The 19,979-nt window shown below is 39.8% G+C and overlaps 1 protein-coding gene across 4 annotated transcripts in view; it reads left to right on the forward strand.

Moving 5' to 3' along the window:
* vav3b (vav 3 guanine nucleotide exchange factor b) overlaps nt 1–14,050 on the forward strand; it is a 69,143-nt gene extending 55,093 nt beyond the window's left edge. For 2 of the 4 annotated variants that reach the window (XM_049476745.1, XM_049476746.1), the window contains exons 21-28: nt 1,612–1,677; nt 2,952–2,986; nt 3,109–3,225; nt 6,788–6,875; nt 7,645–7,762; nt 10,997–11,077; nt 11,833–11,981; nt 13,062–14,050. In XM_049476745.1, coding sequence (XP_049332702.1) covers nt 1,612–1,677; nt 2,952–2,986; nt 3,109–3,225; nt 6,788–6,875; nt 7,645–7,762; nt 10,997–11,077; nt 11,833–11,981; nt 13,062–13,103 — 696 coding nt within the window. In that variant the 3' untranslated portion in view covers nt 13,104–14,050. The remainder of the gene's footprint in view (nt 1–1,611; nt 1,678–2,951; nt 2,987–3,108; nt 3,226–6,787; nt 6,876–7,644; nt 7,763–10,996; nt 11,078–11,832; nt 11,982–13,061) is intronic. The other 2 variants (XM_049476748.1, XM_049476747.1) reach the window with 2 other exon arrangements.
* The last annotated feature ends 5,929 nt before the right edge of the window (nt 14,051–19,979 follow it).

Genomic DNA, 19,979 nt, shown 5'->3' on the forward strand with positions numbered 1-19,979 from the left:
TGTGTGTATGTGTGTGTGAGTGTGTTTAAGAGTGTGTGTGTGTATGTGTGTGTGTGTGTAAGTGTGTGTGTGTATGTGTGTGTGAGTGTGTTTAAGAGTGTGTGTGTGTGTGAGTGTGTTTAAGAGTGTGTGTGTGTATGTGTGTGTGTGTGTAAGTGTGTGTGTGTATGTGTGTGTGAGTGTGTTTAAGAGTGTGTGTGTGTATGTGTGTGTGTGTGTAAGTGTGTGTGTGTATGTGTGTGTGAGTGTGTTTAAGAGTGTGTGTGTGTATGTGTGTGTGTGTGTAAGTGTGTGTGTGTATGTGTGTGTGTGTGTGTTTAAGTGTGTGTGTGTGTGTGTGTGTGTGTGAGCGCTGGAATGATTTTATCTGGGGGTAAACGACTCTTATCTGCTGATAAGGTGTTTAATCTCCTACATAAAGACAATATAAACAAATAGCCCCGCCCCCCCGTGCTCATCTCACACGTTTCTCACGCACAATTATCTCTGTCCCTGAGCCAGAACTCCGCCATCAGTCACCCTAATTCTACCCCCGGCGGCGGCGGGGGGGCTGTTTACTCCGGGGGGGTAATAAGTTTAATCTTTACGACGGTGGTTTAGCGGGTATACGGCGCCGTGAGGAGCGGCGATGAAAACGTTATTAGGCTGAATAAATCACCCGTACGCTTCAGGATCCGCTTTCCAATCTAATATCTAATCTGCGCCGGGGGGGCGGCCCCCCCCAACCACCACCCCACCGCAAATTCATTTTTACACTTTAATAAAAGAGAAGTTAAAAGGAGGACAAAAGCAGCTTCATCATCACGCTAACTGTAGCAGCAGAACCGAGCCGGGAGGGCGGGGCTTATCTCATTCTGCTGCAGTTACACATATTTACAAAACATCTACCTGCAATACCACATAAACCACCTGCAATACCACAGAAACCACCTGCAATACCACAAAAACCATCTGTAAATAGCACAGCATCCACCTCTCACAACCACCTGCAATTCCACATACAATACTACAGCATCCACTTCTCACCCGGACCTGCAATATCACCTGCAACACCACAGCATCCACCTCTCACAACCACCTGCAATACCACAGCATCCACCTCTCACAACCACCTGCAATACCACCTGCAATACCACAGCATCCACCTCTCACAACCACCTGCAATACTACAGCATCCACTTCTTACCCGGCCCTGCAATACCACCTGCAATACCACAGCATCCACCTCTCACAACCATCTGCAATACTACAGCATCCACCTCTCACAACCATCTGCAATATCACCTGCAATACCACAGCATCCACCTGTCACATCCACCTGTAATACCACAGCAACCATGCTAATGCTAATGATTATTCGTGTCTGAGGGGGCGGAGTTTGAACTGTAATTATAATTAACTCCAGCTGTTATCGGGTAAATCTGCTCGTTTAGAGCTAATTGTGTTGGATTTATTAAAGCAGAGTGGGGGCAGGGTGAGGGGGAGAAGGGGGCGGGTCAATGCGGAGAATGGGCCGGGGATTGAGATGAGAAAGGGGGAGGGGTTTAAGGGTGAGAAGGGGGCGGGGCAGTGGCAGGTAAATATAATGTAATTAACGCTGTTCTGTTTCAGGGTAAACTCCCGGAGACGAGGGAGGCGGGGTTCTTCCCGAGCGACGCCGTGCGGCCCTGCCCCTGCGTAAGTATGCGCTCATGCATATTCATCAGCATACTCATTAGCATATTCATGAGCTGTGCTCGGCTTTCGCTCGGCAGGCTAACCGCTAACTGATCAGCTGCAGGCTAATCACATGCTAATAGAGGCGGGATAAGAGCGGCGCTGAGATTCTGAAAATAACAAAAGCAGATCTGATCTGCAGTTACACAGGAAATCAGCTCAACACATATATTTATTATATTTATTATGTTTATTATACAGCGCACCATTGTTCACCATGCTGTTGTTTATGAAATCACAGGCTAATATTGATATTAAAAAAAGGTTATAAACCCACAATGCCTTGAAACTTCCCACCAAAATAAATATACGTTATAGGCACATATTTCTGTACATGAACAATTCATATTAAATACATATTAAATGTATTTTAAAATAGAGATTAAATACTGTTCTACCAACCTCTTGGAATCATCTACCTATCAATACAACTACTAATAACAGACAGACAGACAGACAGTTACATACATGGATGAATGAATGGATGTATGTATGAACAGATTGACAGACAGATGAATAGATAGATATAGACACAGACAGACAGACAGACAGACAGATAGATAGATAGATGGATGGATGGATGGACGGCTAGACGGACAGACAGTTTGATAGACAGACAGACAGACTGACAGATAGGTAGATGGATGGACGGATAGACAGTCAGTTAGATGGTTGGACAGGCAGACAGACAGAGACAGATAGACAGACAGTTGGATGGATGGACAGACAGACAGATAGACAGTTAGGTAGATAGATAAATGGATGGATGGATGGCTAGATGGACAGACAGACAGACAGACAGACTAACAGTTAGATAGGTAGATGGATGGACAGATGGACAGACAGACAGCAAATGAAAGAGAGATTGCAGTGCAATTAACAACAGAATGATAATTGGTATTTTTATGGTATATTTTCAAATGTATTTAAAAGTGTATTATATATACATTGGTTTTCCATAAAAAAGTCAATATCATTATTAATATGTCACTGATTTTCACTGAGTAACAGAGACATTATAAACTCTTTATTACGATTTGGTTTAAAGAACCTTTTTTGACCTGCGGAATCTTAATTCTATAATAATAATAATAATAATAATAATAAACATTAACTCAGTTAATATGTCCTGAGTTAATCAGATTAGTTATATTTTATAATAAAAGTCAGAATATGATGCTGTGATATTGTGTTATAACCAGGCTCAGGTTAATCACCTGATTATTGATTATCAGGTTCCGAGGCAGGTGGATTACTCCTCTCAGCTCTGGTAAGATCTGAGTTTTTTATGTTTCTCTGTTTAAACTGATTAATTTATTGGTGTAATTAAATATATAAATATATATATTAGGGTGATTATTGATCAGTGAGGTGATGATTTTATATCTGTAGGTTTGCAGGATTGATGGAGCGTCACCGAGCCGAGTCTGAACTGATAGAGCGAGAGAACAGCACCTACCTGATCCGACACCGCAGCCGCGAGAGCAGCGAATACGCCATCAGCATCAAGTACCATCACTATCTCAAACCTCATATTACTGCTGATATTTTATTTTAACTTTTTAAAACATAAAAATATGATTTGTGGATATAACTCAGTGTCGTCAGTGGAAAAGTCCAAATTGTGCTCAAAGAGTCCATATTTAGCTTCAGAACTATCTGCTCCACACCTGTAGAGGTCACTGTTAGCTCTATTAGCTAACCCTTTCCATCACTGCAGAGCACAGCTGCTATGTTAGCGTTAGCATTGCATTAGCATTAGCATTGCAGCCTTATCCTGGCTGAGCCTGGCCTGCTCATAATGTGGGTCCAGAATAGACAAGATGAAAAAAGACAAGATGACCAGAGACTAGACAAAATGAGACAAGATAAGACAAGAAAGACAACACAAGACAAACAAGACAAGAAAGACAAGATGAACAAAGGCAAGACAAAATGAGACAAGATAAGACAAGAAAGACAAGACAAGAAAGACAAGATGACCAGAGACAAGACAAGAAAAGACAAAAAAGTAAAATGAGGAAACAAGACAACAGAAGATAAAGACAAGACAAGATGAAACAAGGCAGGATAAGAAAGACAAGATGAGACAAGACAAAACATGACAAGAAAAGAAAGACAAGATGTAACAAGACAAAACAAGACAAGATGAAACACAACAAGACAAGAAAGACAAGACCAGAAGGATAGTAAGGAGATAGTAAAGACAAGACAAAAAAATAAGACAGGACAACACAACACAAGAAAAACAAGAGGGAACAAGACAAAACAAGATAAGAAAGGCAAGATAAAACAAGACAATACAAAAAACAGGAGGAAACAAGAAAAGACAAGACAACAAGAAAGACAAGATAAAAGAAGACAAGAAAGGCGAGACAAGATGAGACAGACAAAACAAGAGAAAACAAGACAAGATCAGAAAGACAAGACGAAGTAAAGAAAGACAATATAAAACGAGTGAAGACAAGACTAAGACTTTTAATTTATAGTGTATCATCAACAAATCGTCTGGATTCAATTCTGAATTTGAATCATAATGTAAATCTAAATGAGATTTACATTCCAAATGAATCTGAATCTGAATCATCCACCAATTATTCTTTAGTTTTTCCTAAACTTTGTTTTTTATACATTTGGATATTTAATGTATTTATACTGATTTCAGTAAAACGTGCTTTTCACTATATTTTCATGCTTTATTTTTACACTGTTCACCAATTTTCCCTCCAATCGGACGTGTTTTTCTCCAGATTCTCCCAAAAACTTTCTCTGTTCTGTAAAAAACTGAGTGTTTTGGTGTTGAGATTCGGGTTAGTTCAGGTTATTTCTCCGTGTTTCGGCCGGGCCGGTCCTCGTCTGCTGCTCCTCTGTTTCAGAGATAATTGGGTTAATTTTTTGCAGGAAGTGAAAAAGGGAAATGTGGAGAAAACAATAAACACTCCGGGATAATTGGATAAACAAAGAGAAGCAGCAGGTGGCCAAATAAATCTGAGATTTTACCTGCGATCAGAACAAACAGCCGCTGTTATTTGTTGTTGTGAAGTGTGCAGATGGTCCTCTGCCAGATGGTGATAATTTTACAGCTCTGGATTGTGATGTTTTTGAGTTTTCTGGGTTATTTTGGGAAATGTGGAGCTGTAGATTTATAGAGATTGTAGATTAATGCAGGGCTTTATGAGGGATGGATTGGTATTATGGCTGGTTTTAGTCCTGTGACTCATATTGAGAATTTATTTTAGGATTCAGTGATTTTGGACATGAAATAAGACATAAAGCCATCAAATATCTCTATTTTTACTCAAAAAGAGCAACACACCATGATAAAAGACAGAAATATGCAAAGAGGGATGCTCAAAAATCAATGTGCAAAAAAAGTTGTATGTTGAAATGTTATTACAATAATAGCAACACCGTAGCTACCACCCTACAACACCATAGAAACCTCTTAGAATGCCATTGAATCCAACTAGGAACCTCCTGGAATGACAATCCCCCGGCAACCACCCTATAAAACCATAGAAACCTCTTAGCGACAACCCAGAAATCATTCAGAATACCATTGAATCCATCTAGGCACCTCCTGGAATGTAAATGCAAATGACAAGCAATCCCCTGGAAACCACCGTTCAACACCATAGGAACCTCTTAGCCACAAACCATAAACTACTCAAAATACTATTGAATCCATTAAGGAACCTCATGGAATACAAATGCAAAAACCAAACAATCCCCTGGCAACCACCCTACAACACCATAGAACCCTTTGGAGTAGAGCCTAGAAACCAATGCAAATGCCTAGAATTCCCCTTGCAACCACCCTACAACACCATAGAAATCTCTTGGCAACAATCCAGAAACCACTCAGATTACCATTCGATTTCATCTAAAAACTCTATGGAATACCATTGCAAATGACAAACAATCCCCTAGCAACCACTCTATAACACCATAGAAACCCCTTAAAATGTCATTGAATCCAACTAGGAACCTCCTGGATTACCAATGCAATTGACAAGCAATCCCCTAGCAACCACGATACAACACCATATGAACCTCTTAGAATGCCATTAAGTCCAAATAGGGACCACTGGCAACCATCCTACAATACCATAGAAACCTCTTAGCAACAACCCAGAGAATCAATGAGAATACCATTAAATTAAACTAGGAACCTTCTGGAATACCAATGCAAATAAAAAACCCCTGACAACCACCCTACAACACCAAGGAACCTCTTAGAATACCATTGAATCCAACTAGGACCACCTAGAATACCATTGCAAATGACAATACCCTGGTAACCACCATATAACACCATGAAACCATTTAGGCAGCAACCCAGAAACCACTCAACATATAATTGAATTAAACTAGGAAGCTGTAAATGCCTAGCAATCCCCTGACAACCACTCTACAACACCATAGGAACCTCTTAGAATGCCATTGAGTCCAAGTAGGGACCACTGGCAACCACCCTACAACACCATAGGAACCTCTTCACAATGACCTAGAAATCAATCAGAATATCTCTGAAACCAACTATGAACCTCCTGGAATACCACTGCAAATGCTTTCCTTAGCAACCACCCTACAACACCATAGGAACCTCTTAAAATGCCATTTAATCCAACTAGTAACCTCATGGAATACAAATGCAAACACCAAGCAATCCCCTAGCAGCCACCCTGTAACACCATAGAACCCTTTAGACGACAATCTAGAAACCACTTAGGACACCATTGAATCCATCTAGAAACCAATGCAAATGCATAGAATTCCCATAGCAACCACCCTAAAGCACCATATGAACCTCTTAGAATGCCATTGAATCCAGGTAGAGACCACTGGCAACCACCTTATAACACCATAGAACCCTTTTGTTGGCATCCCAGACACCACTCACTCACCACTATTGAATCCATCTAGGGACCTCATGGAATACCAATGTAAACTGCAAGCAATCCCCTGGTAACCACCCAGGACACCATAGAAACCATTCAGCAGCACCTGAGCAATGGTTACTAATCTACTGATCACTGTTATTAATAAGCTGTTGTTTTTCTATTTCCAGGTACAATAATGAAGTAAAGCACATTAAGATTCTGACCAAAGATGGCTGCTTTTACATCGCCGAGGGGCGAACCTTTAAAACCGTGCTGGTGAGTCGGTTTCGTTTACACTGAATCAGGTTTAATTCGGTTTTATTGAAAATATATATATATATATAATTAAGATGACTTCAAATCAAATAAATGTTTATTGTAACATTATTTATTATTAGTGTTTGACATCTGAGATGATTACTACTACTTAACTACATCATGTACAGAGAATCTGAATCCAAATCTGAATTAGAATCTGAATCTGAATAAAAATTCCAATTTATTTTTACAAAGAGTTTAGGAGTCTTGAATCTGTTGAGAATCAGACTCACTTCAAATCTTAAATATGAACTCGAATCTAGAGAATTAGAATCAGAATCTAAATCAGAATCTAACTCTGAGTCTGAACGAGAATCAGAATCACTGAGTCAGAATATAACCATGACTCACAATTGGAAGCAAATTTACTGAGCCAGAATCCAAATGCAGATTATAATTTATCAGAATTAGAATCATAGTTACTAAATCTGAACCAATTTCTTAACGAATCAGAATCACTTAATCTAAATCCGTGTCAGAATCTTACTTTGAATCAGAATGAGAATCAGAATCATTGACTCAAAATCTAAATGTGACTCTAACTCTGACTCAGAATCTAACTCTGACTCACAATTGGAATCAAAATGACTAATCCAGAATCTAAATCCAGAATGAGAATCAGAGTCTCTGAATCTGAACCGGTTTCTAACTGAATCAGAGTAATTCAGTGTGTATTGGAAATGAATCAGTGCTGTAAGTTGTGAGTATGGTGAACTTTGCTGTGCAGGGTTTGGTTGAATACTATAAGCTGCACTCACTCAGAGAAGGGTTCAGAAGTATGGACACGACTCTGAAGATTCCGTACAGAGCGACGGCCGGAGACTCCAACACTGCAGATCCTACAGGTGAGAAACACCCGTCTGCTCTACAAACACTGTAGCATGGGATGAGGGGATGAGTTTGGGAATTATAAAGGAGTTGTGGAATTTGTGAGGAATTGAGGAGGAGTTTGGGATGAGTTGGGGTATTGGGGAGTAGTTTAGGAGTTGGGAAGGAGTAGCGGAGATGTGAGTTGAGAATTTTTGAGGAGTTGGGGGTTAGTTTGGGAAGAGTTGGGGAATTTTGAAGGAGTTGGGAATTTTTGAGGAGTTGGGGATGAGTTGGGGATTAGTTTGGGAAGAGTTGGGGAATTTTGAAGGAGTTGGGAATTTTTGAGGAGTTGGGGATTAGTTTAGGACTGAGCTGGGGTTGAGTTTAGAACTTAAGGATGAGATGGGGATGAGTTAGGAATGATCTTAAGAGTTAGGAATGAGCTTAAAAGGGAGGGATAAGTTAGGGATGAGTTTAGGAGCTAGGGATGTGTTTAGGAGATGAGTTGGGGATGAGTATAAGAGTTGGGCATGAGTATAAGCGTTAGGGATGAGTATATGAGTTGGGGATGAGTATAAGAGTTAGGGATGAGTATATGAGTTGGGGATGAGTATAAGAGTTGGGGATGAGTTGGTGATGAGTATAGGAGTTGGGGATGAGTATAGGAGTTAGGCAAGAGTTGGGGATGGGTTGTGGATGAGTATAAGAGTTGGGGATGAGTTGGTGATGAGTATAAGAGTTGGAGATGAGTTGGGGATGAGTAAAAGAGTTGGGGATGAGTTGGTTATGAGTATAGGAGTTGGGGATGAGTATAGGAGTTAGGCAAGAGTTGGGGATGGGTTGGGGATGAGTATAAGAGTTGGGGATGAGTTGCGGATGAGTTGGGGATATGTTCAGTAGTTGGGGATGAGTTGGGGAGGAGTTGGGGATATGTTCAGTAGTTGGGGATGAGTTGGGGATATGTTTAGGAGTTGGGGATGAGTTGGTGATGAGTATAAGAGTTGTGGATGAGTTGGTGATGAGTATAAGAGTTAAGGATGAGTTGGGGATATGTTCAGTTGTTGGGGATGAGTTGGGGAGACGTTGGTGATATGTTTAGGAGTTGGGGATGAGGTGGTGATGATTATAAGAGTTAGGGATGAGTTGAGGATATGTTCAGTAGTTGGGGATGAGTTGGGGAGGAGTTAGGGATGAGTCTAGGAATTGGGGATGAGTTGGGGATATGTTTAGGAGTTGGGGATGAGTATAAGAGTTGGGGATGAGTCTAGGAGTTGGGGATGAGTTGGGGATGAGTTAGGGATGAGTTAGGGATGAGTCTAGGAATTGGGGATGAGTTGGTGATATGTTTAGGAGTTGGGGATGAGTTGGGGATATGTTTAGGAGTTGGGGATGAGTTGGGGATATGTTTAGGAGTTGGGGATGAGTTGGGGGTGAGTTAGGGATGAGTCTAGGAATTGGGGATGAGTTGGGGATATGTTTAGGAGTTGGGGATGAGTTGGGGATATGTTTAGGAGTTGGGGATGAGTTGGGGATATGTTTAGGAGTTGGGGATGAGTTGGGGATGAGTTAGGGATGAGTCTAGGAATTGGGGATGAGTTGGGGATATGTTTAGGAGTTGGGGATGAGTTGGGTGGTGATCATCATGTGAGTCTAAAATCTAGTACAAAGTGTGCGTGAGAGTGAGCTTATGTGAGTGAGTGTGTGTAACAGAGTGTATAAAAATGCATCCCAATTTTTCCAGCTCAGACACAAACACACACACACACACACACACACACACACTACACACACACACACACACACACACACACACACACACACACACAGATTCTGCAGACACACTCCTCTGCCCTCTGCTTAATGCCAGCGCTGGGAAAACACTGCTGTGTGTTTTGGCTTCATCTGAAAACTCAAACACACACACACACACTACACACACACACACACACACACACACACACACACACACACACACACACACACACTACACACACACACACACACACACACACACACACACACACACTACACACACACACACACACACACACACACTACACACACACACTACACACACACACACACACACACACACACACACACACACACACACACACACACACACACACACACTCACACAGCAGTATCATCACCTGTGCGATGGTTTAACCCGCTGTTCTGGTGAACCTCATCTTACAAAACAAACAGAACATGATGAGAAAGAGAGAGAGAGAGAGAGAGAGACAGAAAGAGAGAGAGAGAGAGTGAGACAGGAAGAGAGAGAGAGAGAAAGAGAGAGAGAGAATTGTGGTGCACTTTATCCTTTATCGCTATAAATAATTCAATCCAACATATAAAACCACAGTGTTACACCTCTGACCTGTAACACACTACACACTGATACAGCTCTGACCTGTAACACACTCTACAGTGTTACACCACTGACAGGTAACATGCCAATGTTAAACAATGTTACACTTTGTTACACTACTGACCTTTGACACACTCTAAATCAGTGGCCCGCTACTTTAAATCTAATTTTAGCGCTGGTGTGAACGCACGTGTCCAATAGGGCTTAAGCCTCGACGCATCCAGTTCATTTCAGTGGAGAGACGCCCCATGCCGCAGTGCATGCTGGGTTGCGTTGAACACATTTAAATATTCAACTTATGATTGGCTACATCCATCACTTCATTTGGATACAATCCGGGTTAGCACCCGAACATCCCTTTCAGACAGCTTCCTCTTACAGCGTCCACAGTTAACTGATACACTGATCACGTCCCCGTCCCCGTCCACAGACAACTGATACACTGATCCCGTCCCTGTCCCCGTCCCCGTCCACAGACAACTGATACACTGATCCCGTCCCTGTCCACAGACAACGTCCATCTCCACACGATTACCGCTAATTATACACACATCACACTCACCCGGCCTCAGCGGAAAAATATAAAAATATAATAAAAAAAATATAATAAATATCATTCATGTTTTTCAATGTTGTTCTGGAAAGCTGTATCAAAGTCTCTTAAAGGCTAAGCTCCACCTAAAGGACCTCTAGCAACCACCCTACAACACCATAAGAACCTCTTAGCAACAACCCAGAAACCACTCAGAATTTTCCCCATTTTCTTCGCTGTTTCTTGCTTTTCATTTTACAGTGACTTATATTTCTTATATTTCTTTTTTCCAGACATTCTAACCCTTTATTCTTTCGGCTGCTAATATCTTTCTTTTCTGTTTTTTCCTCTGTCGCTACGCTAAAGCTCCAGTGCTCTGCAGCCTCACCGCTTTCCCTCACATCAGCTCCAGCTTTATCGCTCCATCCAACTCACCCTTCTGGTCAGGTACGGCTAACGCTAACTGATAACCAGATTACGGTGCTGGTGAGTCTGTATCTACTATAACTGTAGATTAATTACAGAGCAGTACGGGTACATCAGATTACAGTGCTGGTGATTCTGTATCTACTGTAACTGTAGATTAATTACAGAGCAGTATGAGTACAACAGATTACAGTGCTGGTGATTCTGTATCTACTGTAACTGTAGATTAATTACAGAGCAGTATGAGTACAACAGATTACAGTGCTGGTGATTCTGTATCTACTGTTACTGTAGATTAATTACAGAGCAGTATGAGTACAACAGATTACGGTGCTGGTGATTCTGTATCTACTGTAACTGTAGATTAATTACAGAGCAGTATGGGTACAACAGATTACAGTGCTGGTGATTCTGTATCTACTGTAACTGTAGATTAATTACAGAGCAGTACGGGTACAACAGATTACAGTGCTGGTGATTCTGTATCTACTGTAACTGTAGATTAATTACAGAGCAGTACGGGTACAACAGATTACAGTGCTGGTGATTCTGTATCTACTGTAACTGTAGATTAATTACAGAGCAGTACGAGTACAACAGATTACGGTGCTGGTGATTCTGTATCTACTGTAACTGTAGATTAATTACAGAGCAGTATGGGTACAACAGATTACAGTGCTGGTGATTCTGTATCTACTGTAACTGTAGATTAATTACTGTTAATGACATTTCTTGTCTAATTGTCCTTCCTATCTCCTTTCTTTTTGTCTCTTCAGTGTTTTGTCCTCGGGTGGTGAGTATTGCTCTTGCCCGGTATGACTTCAGCTCCAGAGATATGAGGGAACTGTCTCTGCAGGTGGGGGATCTCGTGAAGATTTATACCAAGTGTGAAAACGGCTGGTGGAGAGGAGAGGTCAATGGCCAGGTGAGGATTAATCACTCTACACTGACCAATCACACGTTCTTTTACACCTTTTACCACTGTGGATTGGGGTATATAGTGTCTACATACTTAGCTGTGGTATAGCTTAAACTGTCCACGCTGTCACTGTAAAATATCTGATCTATTTTCATACATAAGGCTCATTTTAAGCAACACTAGTAAGGAACAGGGGTGTCGCCATGTTTTCTTTCTAGTTTAGCAAGCAAACAAAACTGTAATTCTAAAAAAAAACATTTTTAAACGAGCTGTTGATGTTATAATACACAAATTTCTTCCTGAAAACTGTTATTTACAGTAAGCTTGGATTCATAAATTTCTCCAGCACTAAGGCTGGAGCATTAGCATTAGCCGCTATCCATTAGCATTAGCCTGGGTGATATTAGCTAGTGGTTCGTCCCATGTAGCTTGTTTTAACATGGTAAGCACTCAGACTAAAGTCTAATATGCTCAACTCTGAATGATGGCAAAAGAGCTAGCACTTAGAATGGTTAGCGGCTAATGCTAATGCTGCTCCAGCAGTGCTAGCCAGGTTAGCAGCAGAGTACAGTTTGATATACTCACCTCTGAATAATGCTAAAAGAGCTAGCGCTTAGAATAGTTAGCGGCTAATGCTAATGCTGCTTCATCAGTGCTAGCCAGGTTAGCAGCAGAGTACAGTTTGATATACTCACCTCTGAATAATGCCAAAAGAGCTAGCCCTTAGAATGGTTAGCGGCGAATGCTAATACTGCTCCAGCAGTGCTAGCCAGGGTTAGCAGCAGGCTACAGTTCGATATACTTACTTCTGGTTGGCAAAAGAGCTAGCACGTAGCATCGCATTTGGTTTGTGATTGGTTTGTAGGCGCTGCATCGTTGCTAGGTTACCTGTATGTGCCGGAGTAATACATGCAGAGAGCTTCGGTTACAGTGCATTACCGGCTGATAACGGTACTCATAGAACGCCTCTCAGCCATTTGAAGACGGAGAGTGTTCAAACTTTTCTGCTGTTCTGAGACAAAGTGGAAGTTGGTTTTAAGAGTCAGGATTTTGGTTTTCTGTAATATAATTTGTAATATATTACAGGTGGGCTGGTTCCCTTCTACTTATGTGGAAGAAGAGGAATGACCAATCAGAAGAGCTTCTACTGTACATGGACTCCAAAAACCACTGGACAGATGCTGGACGTCTCTGTGGAGGACATTGCAATTCAGTTTTAAGATTTATTTGTATGGTACTTTTAACAGCAGAAAGATTGAAATGATGAAATGATGAGATGATGAGATGATGATGACCCAGAGCATCATTGAGCATCATCTCCAGGAAAACGTCTCACAGCACTTTTACTGAAGCATCGAGAGTTCCGTCGTCTTCAGGGTCTGATTGGACACGGAGATGCTAATCCGTTGCTGTTGGCGAATCAGGAAGGGCGAGGACTCTTAGTTCAGGTTACCAATAACAGGGCTTGGTCTGTATACGGGCTACAGGTGTAGGTGATTCAAAACCATTTTGTTTTGCATTAAAATACGTTTTTTTACAGTCTGAGGTTTTGGAGAATCTGCCTTTACTCTGTGCTCTTAATAACTCCATGATTTCAGATCAGTTTTAGGAAAAAATCGACATAAAACTAGACAACCGTAACAAAATGAAAAGGTTTGGAGGACACAGTTTTTGGTTTGTTGATTTGTATTCATTTCATTTTTTTCTCAAAAAAATAAAGTTTAGGAACATGCCAATTTAATAAATTGTATTCACTGTATTTTGAAACTTGCAGATTTAAAATATATTTTTTATTACAATTAGTTTAGATTTTTAGTTATGTTTCTTCTCAAACATGAAATCTTTTTATGTAATTTTATTTTTGAATAGAAATGATTGAGATATAGGTGTGTAATATCACAAAAAAGCCAGCCTGTCCTTCACATCTCTAACATCCTACTTGTATAGTAAATGAATTGCAGAAAAAATGTGTATTAAACTTACAAAACGATCTATAAAAGGAAAAAAACGTAAAAAAGATTGTCAAAACATGGCTTATATTTATATATACAGTTGCAAGAAAAAATATGTGAACTCTTTGAGATTATACTTGTATTTCTGCATAAATTGGTGATTAAATGTGTTCCGATCTATATCTACGTCACAACAATAGACAAACACAGTCTGCTTAAACTAAAACCACACTAACAAATTATTATAAATTATATGTTTGCATGATTTTCTTCATTCTTGTTTATTTTTTTTCTTATTGTATTTATTGATGTGTCAACAAAAATGTGAGCATGTGCCAGAGATTTCTGTATTCAGTCTTCAGCTGAGACTCTAGGATTCTTCCTCACCTCATTGATCATTCTGCATGTGCTCTTACAGTCATCTTTACAGGACTTTACCACGCCTAGGGAGAGCAGCAGCAACAGTGCTGAACTTTCTCCATTTGTAGAGCGTCTGTCTTACCGTGGACACATGAACATCAAGTAGCTTTTAGAGATACTTTTAGAGTAACCCTTTCCAGCTTCGTGCAAGTAAACAATTCTTTAGCGCAGGTCAAGCAATGCTTCTTAAGAACAGCAAACTCAAAACTGGAGCGTGTGGATGTTTTTATAGGGCAGGACAGCTTTAACCAACACATCCAATCACATCTCATCACATCCTGCCTCCAATTAGCGCATTAGATCTTAGAAAAGATTATCATAAGTCTAGAGGTTCACATAATTTTTACTCTCTCTGTGAATGTTAACATGTTGTGTTTAATAAAATCATGCAAATATATATAATAATTATTTGTGTGGTTTTAGTTTAAGCAGACTGTGTTTGTCTATTGTTGGGATGTAGATGAAGATCAGAACACATTTAATGACCAATTTATGCAGAAATACAAGTATAATCCCAAAGAGTTCACATACTTTTTCTTGAACTGTATTATATATATATACAGTATATATATATATATATATTCTATATTTTCGTACGCTTTCTCTACGTTTGGTTTAGAGTTATTTTAGAGTTGGGATGTGGGAGAACAGCTTTAATGAGCATCACAATCTCGAGAGGCTCCTCGTCTCCAGGATCTGATTGGACGCAGAGTTGTTAATCGGATGATGTTATTGGTGAATCGGGATCGTTGAGGCTCTTGATTGGCTGAGGGTCGCTGGACTGGAAGCTTCTGCAGAGCGAAGCAGAACGAGACGCTTCAGCTTCAGATCGTTTATTAATAATGAGCCACGGTGAATAGAGTCACGCCGGAGTCACGGAGGAGTTCACTCCCTCGCTCACCGTCTTCACCATTCAATTCTTTATCTCTTCTTTATTTACATTTATTCCTCTTTTACTCTTAGATCTGTCTCTCATCAATCGATCATCAGTCTTTGTCTGTTTCTCATTATTTAGTTCTTGTACACTCGTTTATTCTTATTCTCGTCTCTCTCTTTTTCTCAGTCACAGAGGGGTTCTCTCGCTCACGGTGTCTTCATTTCATTCTTTATCCCTTCTTTATTTAGATTCATTTCTCTTTTCCTCTTTATATTTGTCTCTCTTCAATCGTCAGTCTTCGTCTGTTTCTTGATATTTAGTTGTTTATTCTTATTCTCGTCTCTCTTTCTCTCTCTCTTCTCCTCTCTGCATCTCTTTTTTTCTCCCTCTTTTTCTCAGTCATGGAGGAGTTCACTCGCTCACCGTGTTCATGATTCAATTCTTTATCAGTTCTTTGTTTAGATTCGTCTCTCTTTTCCTCTTCAATCACCAGTCTTTGTGGAGGGGTTCGCTCTCTCACGGTGTCTACGTTTCAATTCTTTATCGGTTTTCTTTCTCTTCGTTCGCTCGTTTAGATTTATTCCTCTTTTCTTCTTAGACTTGTCTCTCGTCAATCGCCAGTCTTAGTTTTCGTACACTCGTTTACTCTTATTTTCATCTCTCTTTCTCTCTCTTTTTCTCTGTAATGGAAGCGTTCGTTCGCTCAAGTTTAATTCTTTATCAGTTTACTTCTTTCTCTTTGTTCACTTTTAGATTTATTCCTCTTTTCCTCTTAGATCTGTCTCTCGTCAATCGTCAGTCTAAGTCTGTTTCTCGTTATTTAGTTCTCGTACACTCGTTTGTTTTTATTCAGGTCTCTCTCTCTCTTTTTCATGCAGGGATTCACTCGCTCACCGTGTCTACAGTTTTCTTCTTTATTGGTTTACTTCTTTCTCTTTGTTCGCTCAGTTAGATCTGTCTCTCATCAATCGTCAGTCTTTGTCTGTTTTCTCATTATTTAATTTTGTACACTCGTTTATTCTTACTCTTGTCTTTTTTTCTCTCTTTTTCTATTCATTCGTTTGTTTAGATTCGTCTCTCTTTTCCTCTTAGATTTGTCTCTCGTCAATCGTCAGTCTTGGTCCGTTTCTCGTTATTTAGTTTTCGATCACTCGCTTATTCTTTATCTCTACTATGTCCTCTCTCTCTCTCTCTTTCTTTCTCTCTCTCTTTTTCTCCGTCTCTCTCGCGCTGTCGCCTCTCGCGCTCTTCACTCTCGGGTCCTGGGGCTCCTCTCTCTCTGCCTGATAAAAAATTTAAAGTCCTGGACCTCCCTCTAAACTCGGAGTGGAGTCAGAGCGAGACGGAAAAGTCCTGAGCTGGTGCTTTTCCTCCCTCTCTCTCTCCCTCTCTCTCTCTCTCTCTCTCTCTCTTTCTCTCTCTCTCAGTCCGTCTGTTCACCTTGTGTTATTATTGATGACTCTATCCGCTGGTCTGACTCAGAGTGAGAGTGTAAGGCTGTCATGAACACGTCGTCCACCGCTGATAACGTTTACCGTCAGCACTCTCTCTCTCTCTCTTTCTCTTTCTCTCTCTTTCGTTCTCTCTCTGGAGCGAGTGCGCTGGCGGTACGGAGTGATCTCCATCACTGCTCTCGGATCAGATCCTTCAAACCCAGAGAACTTCAGGAAAACCTCGATTTCTCCTCCCGTTATAAAACCACCATCCTTCCATCTCTACTCGTTCATCGAGTTTCAAAATCAGAGTACAGTTCAGGCCTAAAGTTTGGACACAGCTTCTCTTTTTCAATGCGTTTTCTTTATTTTCATGACTGATATTTACATTGTAGATTCTCACTGAAGCATCAGAACTAAGAATAAACACATGTGGAGTTTTATGTACTTAATAAAAAAAGGTGAAATCACTAAAAAAACATGTTTCTTCAAAATAATAGCCCCCCTTTGCTCTGATTACTGATTTACACACTCTTGGCATCGTTCTCTCAATGAGCTTCTCTAAAAGAGGTGGCCACCTGAAATGAAAAGTTTTCCAGCAGTCTTGAAGGAAGGAAGGAGTTCCCAGAGGTGTTTATTAGCACTTGTTGCTCCTTTGTCTTCTTCACTCTGTGCTCCAGCTCACCCCAAACCATCTGGATTGGGTTCAGGTCCGGTGACTGTGGAGGTTCAGCTCATTTTTTATTAAGTACAAAACTCCACATGTGTTCATTCATAGTTTTGATGCTTCAGTGAGAATCTACAATGTAAATAATCATGAAAATAAAGAAAACGCACTGAAAAAGAGACGCTGTGTCCAAACTTTTGGCCTGTACTGTAGGACATTTGAACCAGAATTTGTCCCCAAATAAAGAAAGAAGTCCCAAAAAAATCTGATTTCCTGCCTGGAATAATAATATAAAGTATAATAATACAGCAAACAACTTAAAAATATATAACCGTAATCAGCGTAATTAGTCTGCATATGAGCTACAGGTGTATCTGATGCAAAACTGCATTTTCTCTGCAGTAAAATAACTTATTTACACGTTGGACATTCTTTTACTGGACAGCTTTAATCAACCTAAATTCAGTTTTTCTTGGTTTTTAATACATTCACCGAAATGTCAGGGTTTCTAAGTTCTAATTAGGCAATTTTAAGCGGGAATGTCCACCAACTAATCAGATTTCTTCCTCTGTATAATAATATATATAATAATATGTTTTTTATTTGTAACACAAAGTTAAATTTGTAGGTGTTACAGAGTAAAAAGCATCACTATAAAACCAACAAACGACTATAAAACTTAAATCTTAAACTTTTAATCAGGATAACTCTTTAACAGGATTTGGTCCAAAACTCTTATTCTCTGCAGTAAAACTAGTTAATATTATTCTGAAATGATTGAGAGGTTTTAGAGAAGCTGCCTTTACTCTGTCCTCTTAAATCTTTTTTAAGAGTTTTATTAATAACTTCAAAATCATTTTAGATCAGTTTCAGCAGGAATTAACCCCAAATTGTGCAGGTTTGAAAACAGACATAAAAACTAGACAGACGTAATGAAACGAAAAAGGTTTGGAGGGCATTTTTTTTTTGTTTGTTTGATTTTGTATTAATTTATTTTTTTCCTTAAAATTAAGTTTAGGAATGTGTCAATTTAATGAATTATTTTCATTATATTTTAAAAGTTTTTTTAAAAGCAGATTTAAAATATTTTCAATTACAGTTAGGAACATAGACTGTATATAGCTGGACAGAGCATCGTCTCTCTAAAGTGAAGCCACCACAGGTCGGGCGCCCCCTGCTGTTCGGTTTCAGAAAGCTGTGTAACTCCACCCATCCCCATAGGTTTCAATGGCAAAACAGAACAACTTTCAATCACGTTTTTTTCTAATATACTGTAATTCTACCTCCATTATTTAAATGCAGCAGCTAGTGTAACCTCTGCTTATATTGTCAAATTTTTATATCCCCACAGAATTCGTTTTTTAAAACGTTATTCAGCTCTATTTAAAAAGGTGTGGTTATTGTAAAAGGGCTGGTTATGGGCGGGACCAATAACAGACCGTCAGTTCCCCCCTTTTCCGCTCTGCAGCCTGTGACCTCGAGGCAGCCCTCAGGGGCGGGGTTATTTAAATGAGTAGGCGGTCTCTCCACAGTCTTTCTCCCTCCTCTGGTCTCTACTGCGCTCTACAGACTCGGGTGTCAGGATCACCAACATGGAGGAAGATTTTGGCTTCATTTTCATTGAATGAATGGGAACGGAGACACAGCGTCCATCTTTTTTACAGTCTCTGGTTAGAATTATTAGTTACAATTCTTCTCAAGCATGACATTTTTTTCCTATTTATGTCATATTTGATTACAAATTATAGATATATAGGTGTGTAATATTAAAAAAAGCCGACCTGTCATTCCCACCTGTAAGGTAAAGGGAACGCAGCAAAAATTCACATTAAACTCGCAAATGTATCTGCAATATAAAAGAACAAATTTAGAGACAGAGCACGGCTAGATCAGTTTTATTTATATTTATATATATTCTATACTTTCGTACACTTTCTCTACGTTTCTTTTCTGAGTTTTGAGTTTAAAAACGATTGGTTCTTTTTGTTGTCGCTGGCGATGACTGTTTACTTTTTTTAAATGTGAAAAATACAGTAAAACTTAGATTTAAACTTTTAAACTTTTTGAATCTTCAATTTGAATAAATGAAATTATTGTTTTTATTGGTTTATTGTTAATTAAATTGATCAGCCACATCATTAAGACTGCCGCCAACAGGTGAAAAAAATATATATATCGCTTTTTCAATTGTATTTGTATCGGGGTGGTATTTGTTAGGCAGCGAGCGAACAGTCAGTTCTTGAAGTTTCCACCACTTTAGAACCGGCACCATTCTGGTTCACAATCCTAATTTTGAACCATTTGCCTCGTTTCCACCAAAAAAACAAGATTCTGGAAGAATTCTAGGTTCTACAACCTGAACTGGGTTCACCACCACTGTGCAGCGCCCTCTGTTGGTGACGTATTATGTGACGTTTTTACGGTTCCTCTAAAACTGGTGGAATCGTGGGCTGGTTCCCTAAAAAGCACCAGAGTTCTTTTAGGAGAAAAGCCTTTTTTTAAGAACCAAGAACCAAACTTTGGTGTTCTAGATAATGACTGGGTTAGAACATTTTCAGAACTTCAGGCAGGTCTTTAGGGATGTTCCTGTTATACATCGGTCAGAATCTACCGAAAGTAGTACTACAAAAAGACAACCGGTGAACTGGTGACATC

Source organism: Astyanax mexicanus, chromosome 4 (genome assembly GCF_023375975.1).
Source record: "Astyanax mexicanus isolate ESR-SI-001 chromosome 4, AstMex3_surface, whole genome shotgun sequence".
Lineage (NCBI taxonomy): Eukaryota > Metazoa > Chordata > Actinopteri > Characiformes > Acestrorhamphidae > Astyanax > Astyanax mexicanus.